This window comes from Malaclemys terrapin, chromosome 11 (assembly GCF_027887155.1).
Source record: "Malaclemys terrapin pileata isolate rMalTer1 chromosome 11, rMalTer1.hap1, whole genome shotgun sequence".
NCBI lineage: Eukaryota > Metazoa > Chordata > Testudines > Emydidae > Malaclemys > Malaclemys terrapin.
In genome coordinates, this window is record NC_071515.1 from 67,194,732 (window position 1) to 67,215,680 (window position 20,949).

The 20,949-nt window shown below is 43.9% G+C and overlaps 1 protein-coding gene across 2 annotated transcripts in view; it reads left to right on the forward strand.

Moving 5' to 3' along the window:
* Positions 1-17,559: 17,559 nt before the first annotated feature.
* The window catches only part of OSBPL11 (oxysterol binding protein like 11), a 69,296-nt gene continuing 65,906 nt past the window's right edge, over positions 17,560-20,949 (forward strand). The window contains exons 1-2 of one of the 2 annotated variants that reach the window (XM_054043907.1): positions 17,569-17,678; positions 18,844-18,919. In XM_054043907.1, coding sequence (XP_053899882.1) covers positions 17,663-17,678; positions 18,844-18,919 — 92 coding nt within the window. In that variant the 5' untranslated portion in view covers positions 17,569-17,662. Of the gene's footprint in view, positions 17,679-18,843; positions 18,920-20,949 lie in introns of both variants that reach the window. The other variant, XM_054043906.1, reaches the window with a different exon arrangement.

The window sequence follows — 20,949 nt, forward strand, 5'->3', positions numbered from 1 at the left end:
GAGCTCATGATCTGTTTCCTTTCTCACTCAGGTAAAAGGCAGTGTGGTGTCTGGGTTTGGAGGGCTGGGTTCAGCTGATAACATCTCTGTCTAGTCATCACTGCACACACACTGTTCCTATTCTTTGGGCTAAATAGGGGAACTGAAAGGGTTATTTGGGAATACAAAGCCATGTCCCACCTCCTGTGACTTTGCCTAAAATTGACACAGTTACCTCTCAAACCTCCTGCATCCACCTGTCTCCCCCTCATGCTTTGTCATTCTCTTAATCCTGCAAGCTCTCTGCTTCATTCTCTCTCTCTCTCTCTCACACATCTCCATGACTTTTTATATTTCCCAGTGTTCTGCCACAATCCTGTGATTCCCTGTAGTGCAGGGGACCGCAGGCTTGTTCACTATGTGACAGCATATGTTGCCTTTGCAGCAGTTTCCTGAGTCAGTGAGTGTCTGGCTCTGTGTGCTGAGGAGGGCTGCCACAATGACTCACAGAGGGAAGACAGGCTGCCAACATTTGATAGGCCTGTGGGTGGTCTGTGAGGTACACATCTGCTCAGCCAGCCCTGCTGTCAGTGTCACCAGTTCAAATGGCTGGTGCTTCCTTCAGGTGACCTGCGTCTGTTTGGGGTTACACAAACCAGGACAAACTCTAGACTTTGCAAAACTGACCAGGGGGTGTCCCTGACACATGGCCACCAGGGTCACATGGCCACCCTTTCATATACACAGGTGTGTAACACTGTTATTACTGTATTGTCAAGACCCCATGAATGTTCTCAGTTCTGGGAATACATCTACACAGCACCTGGGAGGTGTAATTCCCAGCGCAGGTGGCCACACATGCACTAGCTCTGCTTGAGCTAGCACCTAACAATAGCCGTGTGGCCACGGCAGCACAGGCAGTGACTCAGGCTGGCTGCCCAAGTATGTACCCAGGGGGTTGGGTGGGATTGTACTTGGGTGGCTAGTCCAAGCTGTTGCCTGTGCTGCTACAGCCACACGGCTATTCTTAGGCACTAGCTTGAGCAGAGCTAGGGTACGTATGACTACCCATGCTAGGAATGACACCTCCCTCCTAGCTACTAGTGTGTAGACATACTCCAACTCCCTCCTGCCCCTTGCCTTTCAGTCTCTTCACCTCAGCTTTACTCCATGCCTGCAGCTCAGATCTTTCTCCCCTTCCTCCTCTCACTTGCCCCGTCCCCTTCATCCTTCTCCCTTCCCTTGTCTTTCCATTTAGTTTATCCCCTCCTAACTAACCCACATGCCCCAACAAATCGTGGACCTAAATATTTGCTGCCATCACATTGTTCACTCTGCTTGTGTGTTCCCTTTCCCCACCCTGTGTGTATCATGTGTATTAGACCCCCAAGGCCTTCAGGGCAGGGACTGTCTACTACTCTGTGTTTGCCCAGTTGCTAGCACAATGGGGCCCTGATTTGGGTTGATCCCCAGGCACTAAGATGATAAAAAAATAATAGCATTCTCTGTAACAAGCTGGATCTAAACTGTGCAACTGTTAGCAAACATTAATCTTTCATTATTCTTTTTATATGAAACTCTCATGATTACTTGACCAAAACCCCCAGAATCATTTGTCAGCCCAAAGGTTCTGGCTAAACTCTGAAGAGTGTTTTCTTTTGGATACATGAATGTCTTTGTCCTAGTAAGCCTGTCCATTATTATCCACTCTGTACTCTGAACTTTAGCTAACCCTAGTGTGTTATGAATAAGCTGAACTTTAGCTGGATTATAGCATGTTATTAAATAATAGATTGCGTGTCTTTTGTACTCCAAATTCTTGACCCTTAGGGAAATGTCCAGATGTCCAGAAAGGAACTACTTATAACTGATATGGGGCAGGTGCTTTCTGTAACCAGTAAGATAATAATCTATTGAAGGATGCTTTTAGCTTATCAGTAATTATTCTACCAGATGATTTCTGTCATAGTGACTTGGTTATAGATATCTTTTGCAATTGATAAAATAGTGGATGGTTGAACTGATGTCTTTAGCTTATCAATTATGTAAAACAGATACCATGAAAAGAAGTCCTCAGTCAATAGTTCATGTTCTTGGTCTCTTTTCTGTGAACATACATAGTATATAAAGAAATGCCTGTTATAGATGTATGCTATAATGGACAAAATGGTGTAATTGAAAAGGGATGCTCATAAGTGCTCTGTAATTGATAAACTTAGTAATTGACAAAATAGGCTAGGAGATGTGCTCTGTAATCAATGTCTCAGCAAAACATTAAGGTATGGATTAATGTCTGAGCATTAAGAGCTAACCGTGGTCCTAGCAGTGATACATTAATTACAAATATCATTGGCTTATTGATTCAAAATAAGATCAAACACGAGAGGACTTTTCTTTGTTCTGAACAATCTACAAGAGATGAGTTTCAGGGAGTTTGTCTGAAGTGAACTCAGGTAGGCGGCCTCACTTCTGTACTCTCAGATTTGTTATGTATGTTTCCTTTGCTATATTCTGTATAGTACTGCATTAAGTATTGCTGTATGGTCTGTCTTAACTAACTCCGTTGAAGTTTTATTTATTTGACACCATGACTTACATTGGAAAAGAATACAGAGGGTTAGACCCAACTTTCCTGATTCACCCAAGCAATTGTGGTGCTTTCAAAGGAACTACTCTCATGAGTCATGATTTGGGCCAGAATGTCCAGTGGAAATAGAGGGATGAAAGTGCAACATGTATTTTAATTTCCCTCAGTTTAAGGAGAAACCTTTGTGCTGCCACTAGCCCGCATTGATGGCTGCAGGTTAGCATTGACGCTCAGAGATGCTTAATACAACCTGGAGACTAGATGAAAACTCCCACAAGGGTAGGAAGAGAAGAAACAGCTGCATAGCAAGTGTCATGTGTTGCTAGACTCTGCGGCCACTTTCACTCAGCTCCTCCCCCAGCACATGCCCCACACTAGTAAAACCAGGATTTTGCCCCGAGTATATTATCAGCAGATGGATGCATTTTACTAACGTAAGCGGTTAAAACTCAGTGGAATGTATCCGCAAACATGAGAAAGTGAACACTGGTTCAGTGTGGACCTGGGCTAAATGCAAATTTTAAACAAATAGTATTTAATGCAGTGGTACGGCTAGAGCAAGGGGTTCACTTTTGGAATATCCTGAGCACTCAATATTTCAACCTTAACTTTGCATTGAAGAAAGTTTATTTTTGTTTTATTTTTTTAAAGTGTGTTCTAATGAGAGAAAGAGAAATCTAGAGTTATTTGGCTTGGGTAGCTTACTCTGACTTTATCAGCCATGCTTGTCAATTGCTTTCCTTTTGCAGAACTTTCAAGTTCTTTTAACAAGCAGGTTTTTGCGGAAAGTTCTCTACTTGGGGGTTCTCTCTCCTACCAAGTTTATAAGAATTATAGGCTCCCAGCTGCAGCAGATCACATGGAGGCATCCTTAACTGACCTTAAGTAAGTTCCTTGATGAATAAGAACCTATTCAGCCTAAGACCTTACAAGTCTGATAGCTTCAGCAACAATGTAAGAACAGCCTTAACACATGTGTACTTGAAATTAGAGCTGGTTAGAAAGCCAATATTTTTCCTGCAAGAAATTTTAAATTAAAAACAGTTTTGAATTGGCATTGTCAATAGTTTATTTTTAAAAACTAAGAAATCACAACAAATTACATTCAAAATGAACATTTTCATTTTGATACTTCCTGCGGAGGGATGGGGGATGTCAATATTTTCCATCAGAATTGATATGTCCCTAGAAAATTTTCTGTTTTAATTAAATCATGTTTTGGGTAGGTAAATTTCTGCACTAAAAATTTTGACCAGCTGTACTTGAAATGTGATTTTAAATAAAACTAAAATGCACACTTCCTCCAGAGGCTCCCATAGGAGAGAGTGAAGGGGCATGAAGGATCAACAACTTGATTCTGCTCTAACAGTTAGACCTGATTTAAAATTATTATTAAACATTTATATTGTGGTAGTATCTAAAGGCTGCAATCAGTTAGATGCCCCATTGTGATAGGCACACTGCAAATATAGAATAAATGATAGCTCATGTCCCCAAGGAGCTTACAATCTAAAATGTTTTTAGCTACCTTGATTATCACTTCAAAAGTTTTTTTTTTTTTTCCTCTTAATTAATTGGCCTCTCAGAGTTGGTAAGACAACTCCCACCTGTTTATGCTCTCTGTATGTGTGTATATATATCTCCTCATTATATGTTCCATTCTATATGCATCCGAAGAAGTGGGCTGTAGTCCACGAAAGCTTATGCTCTAATAAATTTGTTAGTCTCTAAGGTGCCACAAGTACTCCTGTTCTTCTTTTTTCTAAAATGTTTGTAACTTTAAAACTACTGAATTGATTTTTGTTAGGTACTAAGGGGATTGATTTGATTGGATGAAACCTTCGCAAAATATGGCATGGAAATCAGTGCAGAGAAAACCAAGCTGATGACAAACAAACGTGATGGGATCAGCTCATATATCACTATCAGTGGACAAGAGCTGGAGACCGTGAAACAGTTCAAGTATTTGTGGGCAATCATCACTGATGAAGGATTCAAGGCAGAAATTCGGGCAAGAATTGAGCAAACAACAGCAGCAGTGGCAAAGCCTAAGCCAATTTGGAGGAATAAGAACATCTCCCTGGAATGCAAACTGAAACTGCTGCATGCACAGGTCATCTCCGTTTTTCTGTATGTGTGTGAGACATGGACCCTTACAGCAGAACTTGAATGGAAAATACAGGTAGTAGAGATGAGATACTTCCGTAAAAACCTGGGCATCTCCTACTTCGACCACATCACTAATGAAGAGGTCTGCAACATCATCACTCAATGCGCTGGGTCATATGAAGACCTCCTGACGACCATGAAGAAGTGCAAGCTGATGTGGTACGGCCATGTAACAAGATCATCTGGCCTATCCAAGATCATCCTCCAAGGGACAGTATAGGGGAAGAGAAGAAGAGGTAGACAGAAGAAGAGATGGACTGACAACATAAAAGAATGGACAGGAATGGACTTCGCGGAGACTCAAGCACTGACACAAAATCGTCAGGTGTGGAGACAATTGGTTGATTGGTGCCCCAATGACCAATGCGGTTATGGGAGTAATGACTAGGGGGATCTATTTAAAAAAAAAACAAGTCTGAAGGTTTTAGCTTCACTCATTTTAGTCGGTTGGGTGCTCAGTTTCTGATTGAAACATATGGAGAAAGTGTTTTTCACACCTGAATGGTTCAAAAACTGTTTATCTGATTTTCCTCAGGGTTCCCCAAAAATGTGTCTGTAGAGAAGACACATTCTGTAGAGAGAAAATTATAAGCAATCCAAAAAGCAAGAGAAGAATGGAAGCTGGAGTTCCACGTGCTATGTTGGTGCTTGCTCTAACACAATAGAGAACATTTTCAGGGCAAATAAAGTTCGTGGTCAATATTACTGCCGTGTTGCAGAACTAGACAAATATTTAGAAAATAGCCATAATGGACTTGAGATGGGAAAGTAACCAAAGTTAGTTCTTTATTCAAAACAGAATTCTGTACAAATGAAAAAGGAGTATTATGGCATTTCAAGGAAAATGTCCTGTCTGAGGGCAAGGCATTCAGCACTTGTGAATGAAAAGCTGAAGAAACATTTGATCTGATTAGAACAGACCTGCAAAGACTCCCCCAAATCTGAGCCCAAACAGCTTGTAGGCAGCACCAGTCATGATGAGTCTGAAGAGATGACCATTTGAAGTTATGATGCAGTTACAACTTGAATTGATCAGGGTAAGGAGAGGAAATAGGGCAGCTGGCAACAGAAAGAGCATAGCAGCAAGCCCCCTTAAACGGGGCTGATACAACAACATATCAATCGAGCACAAACAAGCATGAAACACAGGTTTGCCTACCAAAAATACGAATGGGTTTTGGCTGATTTTCCAAACTGACCTGGCTGTTGCGATGTACCTAGAAATTGCACTTGAACACAGATGACATGGAGGTAAACATAATAATGGGAGATTTACAGCAAATGGATAGATACCAACATTGCCATAGGAACCACTCTGCAAAAGTGTGTAGGAGTGCAGCAAGGCATGAAAAGCTTTTAGGAAGGAAGGAGGGGATCGTGACTGAGGCACTGAATTCACTCAGTGACTGGTAAATTTAATCTAGATATTAATAAAAATGCATTAACTTTCAAAGAGATTGAGAAACAGAATGCAAAACAGAAAAGGTCTTTGTCTTTTATTGCTCCTCTGTGACTTAGGAAGCAGCCTCAGAAAGTGGCTCACCCCCCACCCCATTTCCTAGAGAGGTACCCAGGAGAGGTGCGAGGGTGCACAACAGATGAAGGGCCCAATTTTGCAGTAACTGGGAGGAGAACCAGGACCTCGGTGTTTGAACTGTGAAGTTCCGGCTGCATTCCCCTTGAAGGGGTCTGCCGGGTGTTCTTCAGACTAATGCAAGGAGAGTTTGTGTTACATGCGTTTTTACCCTTAACTTTACATCCCCTTCACAGTGCACAATCCAGAACTGTTCCTAGCTACACCACGCATTGACCCCATTGCTCTGTTCAGCATTGACCCCATTGCTCACCTTTGCCTCTCCCAGCCTTCCCGTTCCCAATGCAGCACTATGCAGGAGAGTTGGGGGAGTGTGTGTGTGGGGGGGGGGGGGAGGGGAGGGCGGCACATGGGCTGCTGCTTCCTGGCTCTCCACAGGAGGGGAAGCCTCTGCAGGAGGTCCAGCACCTGCAGCTCAGGCTACCAACCGCTGCCTCTAGTGGCAGAGGCCACTGAAGCATCCACTGTAATTCAGCCAAAAATGCTGAGCTGTCAGGCACTTCCTGAGAGATCACATGAAGGGAAAAAATGCAGCAAAATCCCAGGACTCACAAAATAGGAGTTGGCAGCACTGCAGCTGGTTATGTGGTCTGCTTCCCCCTTTGTGTGTCCGTGTGCGCACGCACACAGAGGTGAAAACCCTGGGGCAAGGCAGAATTTTAAAACAGTCTTTTTTCTTGTTGCTTGTTTTGTACATTGGAAACATCAGCTGCTGTCTTCCCCCTGTGCTGGAGAACCCTTGGGAGCAATGGTTCTCAACCAGGGGTACGCGGACCCTTGGGGGTACACAGAGGTCTTCCAGGCTGTACATCAACTCATCTAGATATTTGCCTAATTTTACAACAGGTTACATAAAAAGCACTAGCGAAGTCAGTACAAACTAAAATTTCATACAGACAATGCCTTTGCTGCTCTATATACTATACACTGAAATGGAAGTACAATATTTATATCCCAATTGATTTATTTTATAATTATGTGGTAAAAATGAGAAAGCCAGCAATTTCTCAGTAATAGCGTGCTGTGACACTTGTATTTTTTTATGTCTGATTTGGTAAGCAAGTCGTTTTTAAGTGAGGTGCAACTTGGGGGTACGCAGGACAAATCAGACTCCTGAAAGAGGTACAGTAGTCTGGAAAGGTTCAGAGGATTGAAATGGAAGAATGCCATCACAACAGCCTGAAACTCAAACTGCAGTTTTCTCAGCCTTGTTAAGTCATCGATGTATAGATGGCTCACAAGCTGCTTGGTATTAGATTGTTGATTCTGTAAGTCCCTGGTTGGTGCACAGAGGGATGTGCAAGGTTGTGGCACTCCAGCGCAATGGCAGGGTAAGCATTACTGGACCAGAAGTAATTTTCCAGCTCCTTGTGCTTCCAGGGCCAGATATGTAAAGGCATTTAGATGCTTAATGCTCTTGGGAATTAGATGCCTAAATATCTTTACAAATCCTGCCCCACTCTCTCTCAGAAGTGCAAGGTAAAAATGGGTGGCATATAGGTGGAGAATGGGCATGTCTGTAGAAACTTGAGCTTATGAGCCTCATAAAGCCAATGGTGCTACGCATTCCCCTCTCTTGCCTCATTCCTGCTAGTAGGCAGGAGCAACTTGGCCACACAGCATTATTGTGGGATTGGGAATCCTCTGAGCTTCCATGTCTACTCATATTTTAACCCTGCCTCTGCACACCTGAACTATGCAGGATCAAGCCCTAAAGAAGGACTTTCCTTCTGGGGAAAACTTCAAACATGTCCCACTTCAAGCAAAAATTCTTTCACCTTTTTTGTTTTCTCTTGACATGTTTGCTAGCTCCTGAAATTATTGATGTGTAAATGGGTTCTCTCTTTCACAGCCTCCTCGTCCCTTATTCCTAGCTCAACCCAGTGGCAATGTCAGACGAAATCTGAGGTATAAGTCACTGCAGAAATAGACACACTGAAAACTAGTCAAAAAGAGAAAAGATTTATGGGTGCAATGATCCCCTATATGGGAGGAGATACTTAAGAAGATAATCACCTGGCATTGGTAGAAAAAGTATGAGGGTACCAAGGAAACATGTGAAGGAGAGTGAAAGGAATGATCTCTGACGTACCATGCAACAGCCAGTCATATTCCCAACAGGTGGCTCCAAATCAGGGTGAGAATAGGGCGGATATAAAATGCTGCAGTTAGCTCTGAATAATGTAGAGCCTTATTTATCATGGAGGACATGGAGCCTACTGGGAAGCTATGAGTTGTTTAGAAGGGCTGCAAGCTTGTTTCTGCTCTCTGTGTTTCCACTGTTGCCACTTTGCCTAATTATTTAACATTGGCCCTCTTCATGATGCCAACAATTACAGCAGCTCTTCTCTAAAGCTTTAGAAACAAAGGATTCTGGGGGATACATGAGAACTGGTGTGCAGCTGGGGGATAAACATGTCTGAATTTCAGGTTGTGACGTGTCAGGTGTCATGTATCAGGTGTCACCAAAGTTGTTGGGCAATCACCTGTCAAGTGGCCATTTTTTTGGCAAAGAAGGGGGGCAAAAACAGATGGATCTACATTTTAGCAAACAGCAGTATGGACCCTCTTTCACTGTGAGACACCATGACTCCAACCTCACAGCAGGAATGAAGTTTATCTATGGGTAACCCTCAGGAAAATGCATTTCAAAGGGCACTGGACTATGAAAGTTTGGAGCAAAAACTCGCCAAGGTAGCGCTCCCTATCTCTCTCTCTCTCTCCCTCTCACCTAGGTAGGCAAAAGAAGTAGCCATTTGACTTTGGGAGGGATCCTGACCTGAAATTTGGTCAGCCCTGTTGCTGGGAGCATGTGGTAAGGATATTATCTTGAACCAAGTCTACTTTGTTAAGTTTTAGCACTAGGAAGCATTTTACCTTTATTTCTCTTGTAAGCATTTCTGACTTTAGTGCCTTGTACTTACTTAAAATCTATCTCTTTGTAATTAAATAAACTTGTTTTATTCTTTAATCAAAATCAGTGCCAGTGAGAAGGAGTCAGAATTTACCTATGTAGAACAGTAATATGTCAGCAGCCCCCCCCATCAGTTCCGCCCCCTCTTCCAGTGCCTCCCACCCACTGGCAGTCCCACCGATCAGTGCCTCCCCCTCCCTCCCTGCACCTCCTGATCAGCTGTTTTGTGGTGTGCAGGAGGCTTAGAGGGGGAGGAGCGAGGGCATGGCAGGCTATGGGGAGGGGGCAGGAAGGAGTGGAGTGGGGGCAGGGCCTGTGGCAGAGCCAGGGGTTGAGCAGTGAGCACCCCCTGGCACATTGGAAAGCTGGCACCTGTAGCTCCAGTCCCGGAGTCGGTGCCTGTACAAGGAGCCGCATATTAACTTCTAAAGAGCCACATATGGCTCCGGAGCCACAGGTTGGCCACCCCTGATCAAAATGAATCCAGTGTTGCATTCAAACTGAATCGTTTGGGTAACTCCAATGAAAGTAGCAAACTGTTGGATATTGTTCCCTTACAGGGGCACTGGACCTAAAATATCGAACCGTCCAAGAAAGGGCTGGACAGTGCAGAACACACATTTTAGGGAAAAATTTGGGGCTGTGTGTTGGGGTCACCCTGCAAGTGGTAACCAAGGCTGGTGGAAGCCAGCGTGTAACTGCAGCGTGCTGGCAGGCTGCATCTGTACACAGACACTCAGGATGTGACCTGCTGTTTTGCTGTATGTGAGCTGCCCAGGTTGGGATCGACAGCATTGTGAGGTACCCCAGGTTACGCCCTGGACTGTGACGACAACCCTCCTGTTAGGGTGCTAAATGTTATTATCCCCATGTTGCAGGTGGGAGAATTAAGGGAGACTTTGGGCAAGGTGCTGAGTACCCCCAAGAGATGCTGAGCAGCCTCCGCTCTCACTACAGACAAACTTTGCCTTTCTATTGATTTCAATGGGAGCTGAGAGCATTCAGTACCTTGCAGGATCAGACCAAAGTCACTAGGGCTCATATTTTCAAGGGATACTTCTCATCCTGGCCATCTCAGTTTTAGAGGGCTCAACTTTGACACCAATGGCCTCATTTGCAGAAGTGCTGCCTTTGCCAGCTCTTGCAGATGGCGGTGCTCAGCATTCTGAAAAGTGACTTACTCAAAGCTGTTTGGTAAATTAGTGGCAGAGCCAGGATTAGAACTCATCCGCAGCTGGCTCCAGTCCCTCTGCTCACAGCACGCCTCCCTGTCAAAGCATTTTACAGAGCTTATGATCATGGAAGAAAGTGATCCCTTTTGCCTCAACAGAAACAGTCATTTCGTGAGCTGCAAAGTTCAGGAGGATGGCGGCAGCAAATTCCTTAGCTTGTGCAAAATTAGCAAATTCAGCTGACATCCTTCAGTCACACGCTCGCATTGTGCAAGAGTGGCTTGGCCTTTCCACACAAAGGGAGACTTGGGAAAGCCCCATCCGCCAACGTATGCATATGTAGAAGTGAAAAGGGCAGGGGAGGGTTCCTGTGTGACTGGAGCACGCAGAGGCTGGAAGCCAAAATGAAGGCTCTGTACACACAGTCAGCTGTTAACAACAGCACTGACACCCTGCCAATTTAAAAACTGGGCTTGCTTCCAAAATCACTGCTGGCCGCTGGGGAGGTGCTTTGCCAATAGCAGGAATCACAACTAAGTGACTACATCAGACTATGTGGAAGGCCTCATCTAGACTGGCTACAACAGTGTCTAGGGATCTGGCCACAACACAGTTGCCCCTAACCCAGTGACAACACGGTTAAAGACCATAGTATAGATAGTACCTAACTGTGGTTTGTAACCAGGTTGTAGTTGTGGTGCAGAGGGGGCCTAAAAGTCATCCTGAAATCCTGCCTCCACAAGCCATAAGATGCAGTGGGACTGTGAGGTTCTGCTGTGTAAGTGTAGGGGCATAATTCTGGCAGCCCATGCAGGGGTGCAGGAGGATTGTATGCATTTCACATGCTGTGCAACTGAGTTTGGCAAACTACATCCATGGCAGCACATATAGGGGGGTTGTGATAGGAAGGGACATGATCAGCTGATCTGCAACTATATAGATGTGGGTGACTTTCCTAGGAGCAGAGTCATCTGCCACTGAAGGCATCTGCAGGTTGTGCATGGCAGAACGCTCTCCAAATATGGTAGGTAGCTGTGATATAAGCAGGGAAACCTGTTGAATAAGCAGGTACAGACAATCTTACAGCAGTGCCAACAATGCACGGTGGAGGTGCTGCTGCCCTTATAAAATGCCACAGATGACCAAAGATGTTACTGGACATGGTGAGTGGAGGCTGCCAACAAATAAGCTGGCAGCCAATTACAACCTATAGGGCAGTGGTGGGCAACCTGCGGCCCGTGGGTAATCTGATTGCGGGCCGTGAGACATTTTGCTGACGTTGACCGTCCGCAGGCATGGCCCCCACCTCCCCGCAACACCCAGTGGCCACAGTTCGCCATTCCTGGCCAATGGGAGCTGCGGGAAGCGGCGGGCCGCAGGTTGCCCACCACTGCCATAGGGGAATGCAATGGCCCCTCCAGAAGTAACTCTGGAAATATGGAGGAACTATGAGGGCTCAACGGCAGTGGCTAGGAGAAGGAATTCTGAACTTACATCTGCTCCAGTGTTTGTCACCCTACTCATTGCAATTTCTGCACCGGTATGGCATGTGGCTTGCATTGACGGGAGAGTGGGACTGGAACTGCACCCATCTCTTCAACTATAATCCAATCACCCTGCAGGTGATTCAGCAACACAAGGCTGACTCTGCAATCTCTTAATCTAAGTGCTGCGGTGATGGGGACAGGCAGAGGATGATACGGCAGCTCCTAAGTCACAATCCTGGACATAGATGGCCTGAGAATGATGGTCATTTGTCATAGACTGAAGCAGATGCCACATTCATATCTGTCCTGTGTGTCAGAGCAGCCCTATCTAGGGACACGGCTGCTCTCCTGAACTGGGGAAGGGGATGGAAAAAGATCTCTTAAAAAACACTTGTCCTGCTCAAATCTGTCAGAGTTCTGCATCTTTCTGCTGCAGTCTAAATATAAAGAAAACCCAAATAAAGGTTGAAACTTGGAATTTTTTCATGTGCCTCGACAGAGGCGATGGACCTGTGCATAGTTGGGCACAGTACAACATAGCGATTGGCTTCACTCAGTGCACCGAGACTTGCTGGAGAGTCCCAGCTAGGAGTGAGTTCTCGTTACACCTTTTACTAGATTGGCAAATCTGAGGCTGAACGCAGATGCTGTGGTGTGCGATTTGCCATTGGCTCTTCAATGGCCCACAAACCTGTGTCACTGCCAAAGGGTGTTAATGACAAACCTATGCTCGTTTGTATAGGCCTTGTTAAAGGTTGTTATGCTTTTGTCATCAGGGCATACGCATTGACAATGATCCACCCAGGTGAGGATAAGGAGGATGTCTATCAAACCCTCGGTAGCATCATCAGGTTGGTCCCATGTAATAATAAGCTTATCATTTTAGGTGATTTCAATGCCACGGTTGGTCATCACTATGCATCATGGGGCAATGTGATAAGTCATCACAGAATAGGTAATATGTACTCTAAGTGCTTGCTATTACTTTCCAAATGCACTGAGTACAAACTAGTTATCACTAACAAGTATAAGATGACCTGGATGCTCCCTGGTTCAAAACACTGGCATATGATCTGTAGGTGAAGCAATCTCACGGACGTCTCGCTCACTCACATCAAGAGACCTGACTGCTAGTCAGAACCATAGACTCATCAGAAGTCAAATATTTCTCTGTGTTCTTCTCAAGCAGCATAGATAGTGACTCAAACTTGTGAAGAAAATCCATTTTTCAGCCTGGAAAACTGTGATACACAGTCTAAGATCCAACAGAAACTCATAGAAGCATTTTCCTTAATTATAGAAGCCGCAGTGGTTGCTGAGACCGCTTGGAAACATTTTTGGGACACAACATATAATATGGCTGCTGAAGTTCTTGGTTTCATTCAGAGGAAACATCATGATGGGCTTGATGTGAATGGCCCTGAAATATATCAGGGCTTGAACACACAGCATGTTATCCATAGAACTTACATAGAGGACAAGGATTCAGCAGCCAGGAAGACTGCATATCATTGAGCCAAAAAGATGGTTGAGATCAGACTTCAGCAAATGAAAAACCAGTGGTGGGAAAAGAAAGTATAGAGCTACAACTGGCAGCAGACCATAAAGATACCAAAAACTTTTATGCTGGCCTCTGTGCTGTGTATGGCCCCAAGTGCAATTGGATAACCCCTGTGTGGTCACTGGATGAAAATTGACTCAAGTAACAAAAAAGAAATACTTGAGTGATGGATGGAACATTTCAGTTCCTTTCTCAATCTCCCTTCCAACATTTCTGAGGAAGCAATTAATGCTCTTCCACAACTTCCATTAAAAGAAGCACTTGCACTAGCCCCCACCTTACATGAGACTATCACAGCAATCAAGCAAATGTCAAAAAGGAAAGCACATGAACCAGATGGCATTCCAGCAAAGATCTATAGGCAGGGTGGCTACCACACTGCAAGACATCTCATGTGGCTCTTCCGTATTATCTGGGAGCAAGAGATGGTGCCATCATTGTGCACCTCTATAAATGTAAGAGTGGTAGTGCAAACTGTGATAATCATTGTGCTATTTTCCTGGGAAAATTGCTGGGAAAATTCGTGCACAGGTCATATGGAATAGATTTAACACTATCTTGTGGAAACCATCCTCCTTGAGTCTCAGTATGGATTTTGGTCTGGATAGGGCACTATAGACATGATCTGCACATCCCGTCAGTTTCAGAAAAAGTGCTAGGAGCAAAACCATGGTCTTTATACAGGGTTTGTTGACTTAGCTAAAGCTTTTGACTCTATAAATCATGAGGGAATTTGGCAACTTTTTGTTCATCTTTGGATGTCCTCCTACGTTAATTTCTGTCATTCGGTCCTTCCAGGATGGGATGATGGCCAGAGTGGTGGAAAATGGCAAGGTATCACACTCCTTTCCGGTCACTAATGACACCAAATAAGGTTGTGTGCTGGCTCCCACAGTCTTCTCCATCCTTTTTTCCAGCTATGCTTATGGATGCATTTCATGACTTTGACAGAGAAGTATTTATTCCAGTTGTACACGGATCGGAAGTTTTATAATCTGCAATGCTTCCATGTTCACATGAAAGCAGGGCCGCCCAGAGGATTCAGGGGGTCTGGGGTCTTTGGTGGTGGGGGGCCCCCGCCGCCAAAGACACGGCACTTCGGCGGCGGGTCGTGGTGCGGAAGGACCCCCCGCCACGGGCCTTTGGGGCACTTCGGCGGCGGGACCCGGAGCGGAAGGACCCCCCGCCGCTGAATTGCCGCCAAAGACCCGGAGCGGAAGAAGCCCGGGCCCCGTGAGAGTTTTCCGGGGCCCCCGGAGCAAGTGAAGGACCCTGCTCCAGGGGCCCCAAAAAACACTTGTGGGGGCCCCTGCGGGGCCCGGGGCAAATTGCCCCACTTGCGCCCCCCCTCTCCCTCCCCGGGTGGCCCTGCATGAAAGTGACAGATTTACTCATTAAGAAGCCTTTATTTGCTGATGACTGTGCACTGGTAGCTCACTCGATGACAATCAGTTTTTAACTGATCACTTTGCTCGTGCAGTCAGCCATTTTGATTTCTTAAATAGCTTAAAGAAAACTGAAGTACTATACCAGCCTGTGCTGGGGGATGTGCATGTCTACCCAATTATTAAGATCAACAATGCTCCTCTAAAGTCAATGGAATAGTTTTCCTAGCTAGGGAGTATGTTGTCACAGAATACCACAATTGATGATGGAATAGAACAGGGGTAGGCAACCTATGGCACGCGCAGGGCCGGCTCCAGGCACCAGCTTAACAAGCAGGTGCTTGGGGCGGCCAAGGGAGAGGGGCGGCATGTGCGGCAATTCGGGGGCGACAGGTCCCTCACTCCCTCTAGGAGCGAAGGACCTGCTGCCAAACTGCCGCCGCCGCTCGCGGCTTTTTTTTTTCCCAATTGCCGCTGCCGGCGCGACTGCAATTGCGATCGCGGCTTTTTTTTTTTTTTTTGCTTTGCTTGGAGCGGCAGAAATGCTGGAGCCGGACCTGGGCATGTGCCAAAGGCGGCACGCGAGCTGATTTTCAGTGGCACTTTCGCTGCCCGGGTCCTGGCCACCGGTCCGGGGGGGCTCTGCATTTTAATTTAATTTTAAATGAAGCTTCTTAAATATTTTAAAAACCATATTTACTTTACATACAACAAAAGTTTAGTTATATATTATAGACTTCTAGAAAGAGACCTTCTAAAAACGTTAAAATGTATGACTGGGACGCGAAACCTTAAATTAGAGTGAATAAATGAAGACTCAGCACACCACTTCTGAAAGGTTGTCGACCCCTGGGATAGAATGATAGGGGCATCAAACCTATGGAATGATAGCAGCATCAAAATAAGCATTACACTAAATGTCTATTGGGCAGTCGAGCTTACAATGCTTCTATATAGTTGTGAGATATGGACAACTTGACCAGTTCCATATGTGCTGTCTTCAGTCTGTTTGCTTCTTGAGTCAAATGGTGGGACAGGATTCCCAATATCTAAATTCTTATTTGTTGTCGGATGTCTGCCATTCAAAGCATGTTCATAAAAGCTCAACTGCATTGGCCTGGACATCTCATTGGTATAGCCAACTCAAGAATACCCAAGGCCATATTTTATGGACAGTTAAAGCAACCCATTCTCATCGGGGCCAGTACAAATGATAAAAAGATAATCTGAAGTCAAACTTGAAAGCATCTCAGGTTGACTCCAGCAACTGGGAAGCAATAGCCCATGACAAAGCTAGGCGGCGGCAGATTTGTCATGTTGCCATTAGCCGCTTTGAAGGAAAGCACATTAAAACCTTATGTGAAAAACATGGACAACCTACAATGATCATGGATGGTCTTGTTTGTCCCACCTGCACCATGTTTGTAGTTCTCCCTTTGGTCTGACCTTGCATACACATATTCACCTATAGTGTTTGCTGAATCCTCATGCATTAACATCAACGTGAGACCCCCATCATCATGTAGTTCCAGCAGCAAACCTCCTCCCCAAACACATACAGACATGGTGGGAATTCAGTTACCTCAGAAGCTACAATAGCAGCTATGAAGTAGCTGTTCCATAGACTAGAGGAAGGATTTATTTTGCCCCCAGTCTCTGCATAACACCCTTGGGCACAGTGCTTAGACTGTGCTTTTTTTGTGAGGAGAGCTACTTAAGTTGCCAAGCATGAAATCCTACAGAAGGACTGGCTTCAGTGCTAAGACTTCCCAACACATTGAATAAGTCCCATTTATATTTTCATGCAAGGCTCATGTGCTGATGCTGTGGTGTATGTGCACAGGGCGGGGCAATGAATAATGCTAAGCAGAACTGGAAATACTGCAGAACGTGAGTTTGAAGGAGGTGAAAGGGGAATGGGGAAAAGAGGGAAGTTTCATACACAGCGTGAACTGCTGCCAAATTCTGGACAAATTCTGCCACGGCACTCTGTTACATAATCAATTGAGCGACTCTATATTCACACCCGTGTAAACAGGAGCAGCATTTGGCCCTATGTCTATACGACTAAGGTTGCGTTTAAGAAAGAAAAGTGAGGAAATTATGAGAAAACGGGCAGCTACTAAGCTTCACAAATAACTTACAAAAGCTGTTGGCCTATTAAAGCTACATGGGGAATTAGCAGTATCCAATAAAACCAAGCCCCTTAGTCTGTATAAAGGTCAGAAACCTAGAGATTCCACCAGGCCAGTTCAGCAATTTAAAATACTATAGGTCAAATTCTGCTCTGTGTGACACTGACTCAGCTATTTTTGTAATGGGGGCAGGGAATACCAGTTGGTATGCAGGTTATTTTAGGAGGCAAGGCTGTTCTTTTAATTATATTTTCCCTTCAGATTTTGTGCTATTGCTCTGAATAATACCCCTTGCACCCAGTTTCTACTTTATTATAACTATCAGCTAGAGAGTCACAAGAAGCAAGAAATGTGTTTCCCAAAGTATTAATAGACCAAATGTCAGTTGCTCTGAGTAAGTGATTAAGCTTAATAGTCAGTCATTGGTCAATCATTGCAAAGATTACAAACACAGGCATTGAGCACTACTAACAATGATATCTTGTCATCCATTTTCTCATTAATGAGTAACTATCTAATTTACTAGTACTCATGGGAAAAAAATTCAGTGTGGGGAAGGTGGGGTAGCTTCTTCTCTTCACCAGGACTATGTGCACCAAGGCACAGGTCTCTACCATTTTCTTCTGTGTGGACCAGCTACTGGAGGGGAACACAATGCAATTAGCCAGGGTGTTTAAACATGGTCTCAGCCAAAGGTAATTTGTTTTTAAAGTTGGAGAGAAATTTGTTCAGCTGTTGTGGGTGGATGGGGAAAATATCTTGCCTGGTTTTTTAAATAAGACTTTTTGGGTCACAAATAACTAAAACTCAACTGATTTTTAAAACTTCAAACTCTGAATGTGGCTAGTCCCCAATGAGGACTGTAGGAAAAGCTGATTCAGAGAGGTGTGGAGCACCCACAACTCCTACTCATTTCAGATGAAGTTAGTGGTAGCTGTGGGTGATCAGGATCAGGCCTGGGCAATTTTTGTAATGACCAGGAATGATTGCAAATTTGGTTTCATGTGTGTGACAACAGAAAATGACTGTTATTTTAGTTATGTTGTTTCCTGCACTGCAATGGGATTGTACATCTCTTTAATGCCACATTATGGAACTCCATGGTACTGAAAGTAATGACAGAAGTAAACACCTTAATTAGTTTTTTTAATTGACTATGTATGAAGCAAATCTATACTTATTTATATTCTTGTTACCCAGGGCCTGATTCTGAGAGGTCCTGGATACCCACAGGAGGAAGTAACTGCCTTGCTCTTGTGTTGTAACAGGCTGCAGGCAGAATTAGCATCCCAGTACAGGTGTAGCAGCAGTTACAAAGGGCCTAGTGTAAAAGCGGTGAAAAGTTACTGTGTTCCTTTCAGTAACAGTTGCCCACAACAGAATGAAATGAATTAGGGACATGACATTTCTGATTTAGTTCTTGTGTCATGTTGTGGAAAATTTGCCAGGGATGTGTGTGTATTAAAATACAAGGCTTTTCCTTAGAATGCTGTGCCACAGACAGGGCTATTTTTGGCAGAGAATTTCCTTTGAAGAAATTCTATGGCCCCCAGCCCAACCTGGCATGGGTTCACAAAGCCAAAAAAGCAGTAGAGCCAGCCTGGTTCTGCTGTAGTGAGGGGTGAGGCTGCAGAAAGACTAAACAAGGGAATTTTGTCTCTCTGCCTGCCACAATATGTTCAGTCTGTGTTCAGCTCTAGGGGAAGAATCACACCCCCAGTTACTAGGTTGAGCTCTCACATTGGGTCCTTTCAGGCTTTTGGTGAGGGAAAAGAATTTGACCCTAAAGTAAAGTTCTAGAACTTCACTTTTAATACTGGATGCTAGTGAAGGTCCAGCTTCACTCTGTTTCCTCATTAGGCAAGGATGTTATGAATGTTACTGACATTCTCATGGCTCAAGATTGCTTCATGGGGTATAAAGCCAACTGTGTGTGGTAAGTGTCTCTTTTAATTCTAAAGGGCTAGAATTGTGTACTTAGTTGTTTTTTTTTATTTGGGATAAATGCTCCCACAATATCCTTAGTCCTGTGTAGCCTATGCAGCCATGTGTTTCAAGTATTTTAAACATTTATAATATGTACATAAAGTGCCACAGGAGTTCTGAGTTAGACCTATTTTTAGGGGTGGGTATGGCTGCTCCCTTTTTACAGGAAGATGTCTGTTCCCAGGGATTACTTGCCCTGTGGAGAAAAACTGAGTCTCTTAATGGTCTGGTATTCCTTTTTCATTCTGATGCCACTTAATAAGTTCTTTGTTTTTGTAAGGAGAACTGTCCCTGTTATTTCACTATATCAACCTTGGCTTCGAGGTGTAGTACTTGATTTGAAATCCAACTTTCTTTAACATTCATCGTCCACTAGAGGGCACCAACTGATCAACAAAAACAATAGCTTCTCCCCAGGCAAAAGGTTTCCCCCTAGAAGAGAATACAGGTCATAGCCACGGCTAGAAGAGTGTTCTATAAAAGGCTGCAATCTGGTGAGGCCCATTACCTAAACTGATGTGGAAAGAGTGACATTGACCGATACCACGGGAAGATATTTAGTTAAAGAAATGCCATCCTTTGAACTCAAGAGATCTGAAACAATATTGAGCTCTTCATCCAAGTAAGAACAGCACTTAATTTTAGCATTTTTGTTGGCAGGGTTAAAGGATTGCATATTCCTGTCTAATTTTCCTATCTAAGTAGAGTCTCCTAAACCATACAAGAAAAGATCAATTTTCTTAAACAAACAGCAGCAAGAAACCTGAAAGGGAAATAATGTAAATAACAACCAGCCAGAATGCTGTTGCCATGCTGAAGAATGTAACAACTGATAGCCCCTGTTTAATCTGTCCTCACAATACAATTTGGATCTTTTTTTTTTTTTATTTGAGGGTAAAATAATTTAAACACTTGCTGCCCACATGTTGACCTTTATTTTAACCTGTAGCTCTGAAAGAATTCCAGACACTTATCTCCTGGGTAGCATCACATTTTTGCTGTTGTTTGTTACAGTAGTGCCTAAAGACACTGTATTATTAGAGTCAGGGCCCCAATTGTGTTAGCTACTGTATAGACATGGAACCCAGGCCAAGGGTTTACAGTCTCTTCCTGTATTATATTACTTAAGGTGTTAATTCTAACAGTATTACCAGGACATACAACAGGATGGGGGGGAAAAAAGAAAAAGACCAGTTAAAAAAGGCTTGAAAAAACAAGTAGCTAAAAATGTTATTAAAAAGATTTGGAAAGGATAAACATTTCATTTGGAAAGGATAAAAGAAAAGAGCAATTTTTCATGTGTTTAAAAAAACGGTTCAGGTGCTTCTTTTGCACTCATCGAATTAAAATAGTGTAACATTTGTAGACATTTAGGATTGTCACTGTGCTACATCGCATGGCCATTTGGGACTTCACGGTGATGAACTCAACACCTCCTACTGTTTTTTTTTTTTTTTTTTTTTAAAGACCCTCACTAACATAACTAAAGGAGAATCTCTATTAACTGTGTCATATTCTGCCAACAACTATGTAGTTTTTCTATTCATTAGAGGAGTTGTACACATAGATACTAGCTAGTCCATCACTATTATTTGTACTGCTGTAGTGCCTAGAGGTCCAAACCTAGCGTGCTAGAACCATACACACACAAAAATATGGTCACTGCCCCCAAAGAATTTACGCTCTAAGTATAAGAGAAACAACAGTTAAATACAACAAACATGAGGGGAGAACGCTTATTCTCCTCATTAGACAGAGGCTAATGTGTAGGGTTCAGAGGAGTTCAAATCTCAGTGCTCACACAGTGTAACAAATCTGTGGCCACTTAGGGCTTCATGATTGTTGCTATCCTGTATACCATGGCCATTCCTAACTTTACAGCAGCAACAGGGACAGAAACCCTTGCTACATAAGCACAAGCCCCTACTAATTGAACTAAGGGAGACTGTCCTTTCACCCTTAGCATTACAGGGCCTGTAA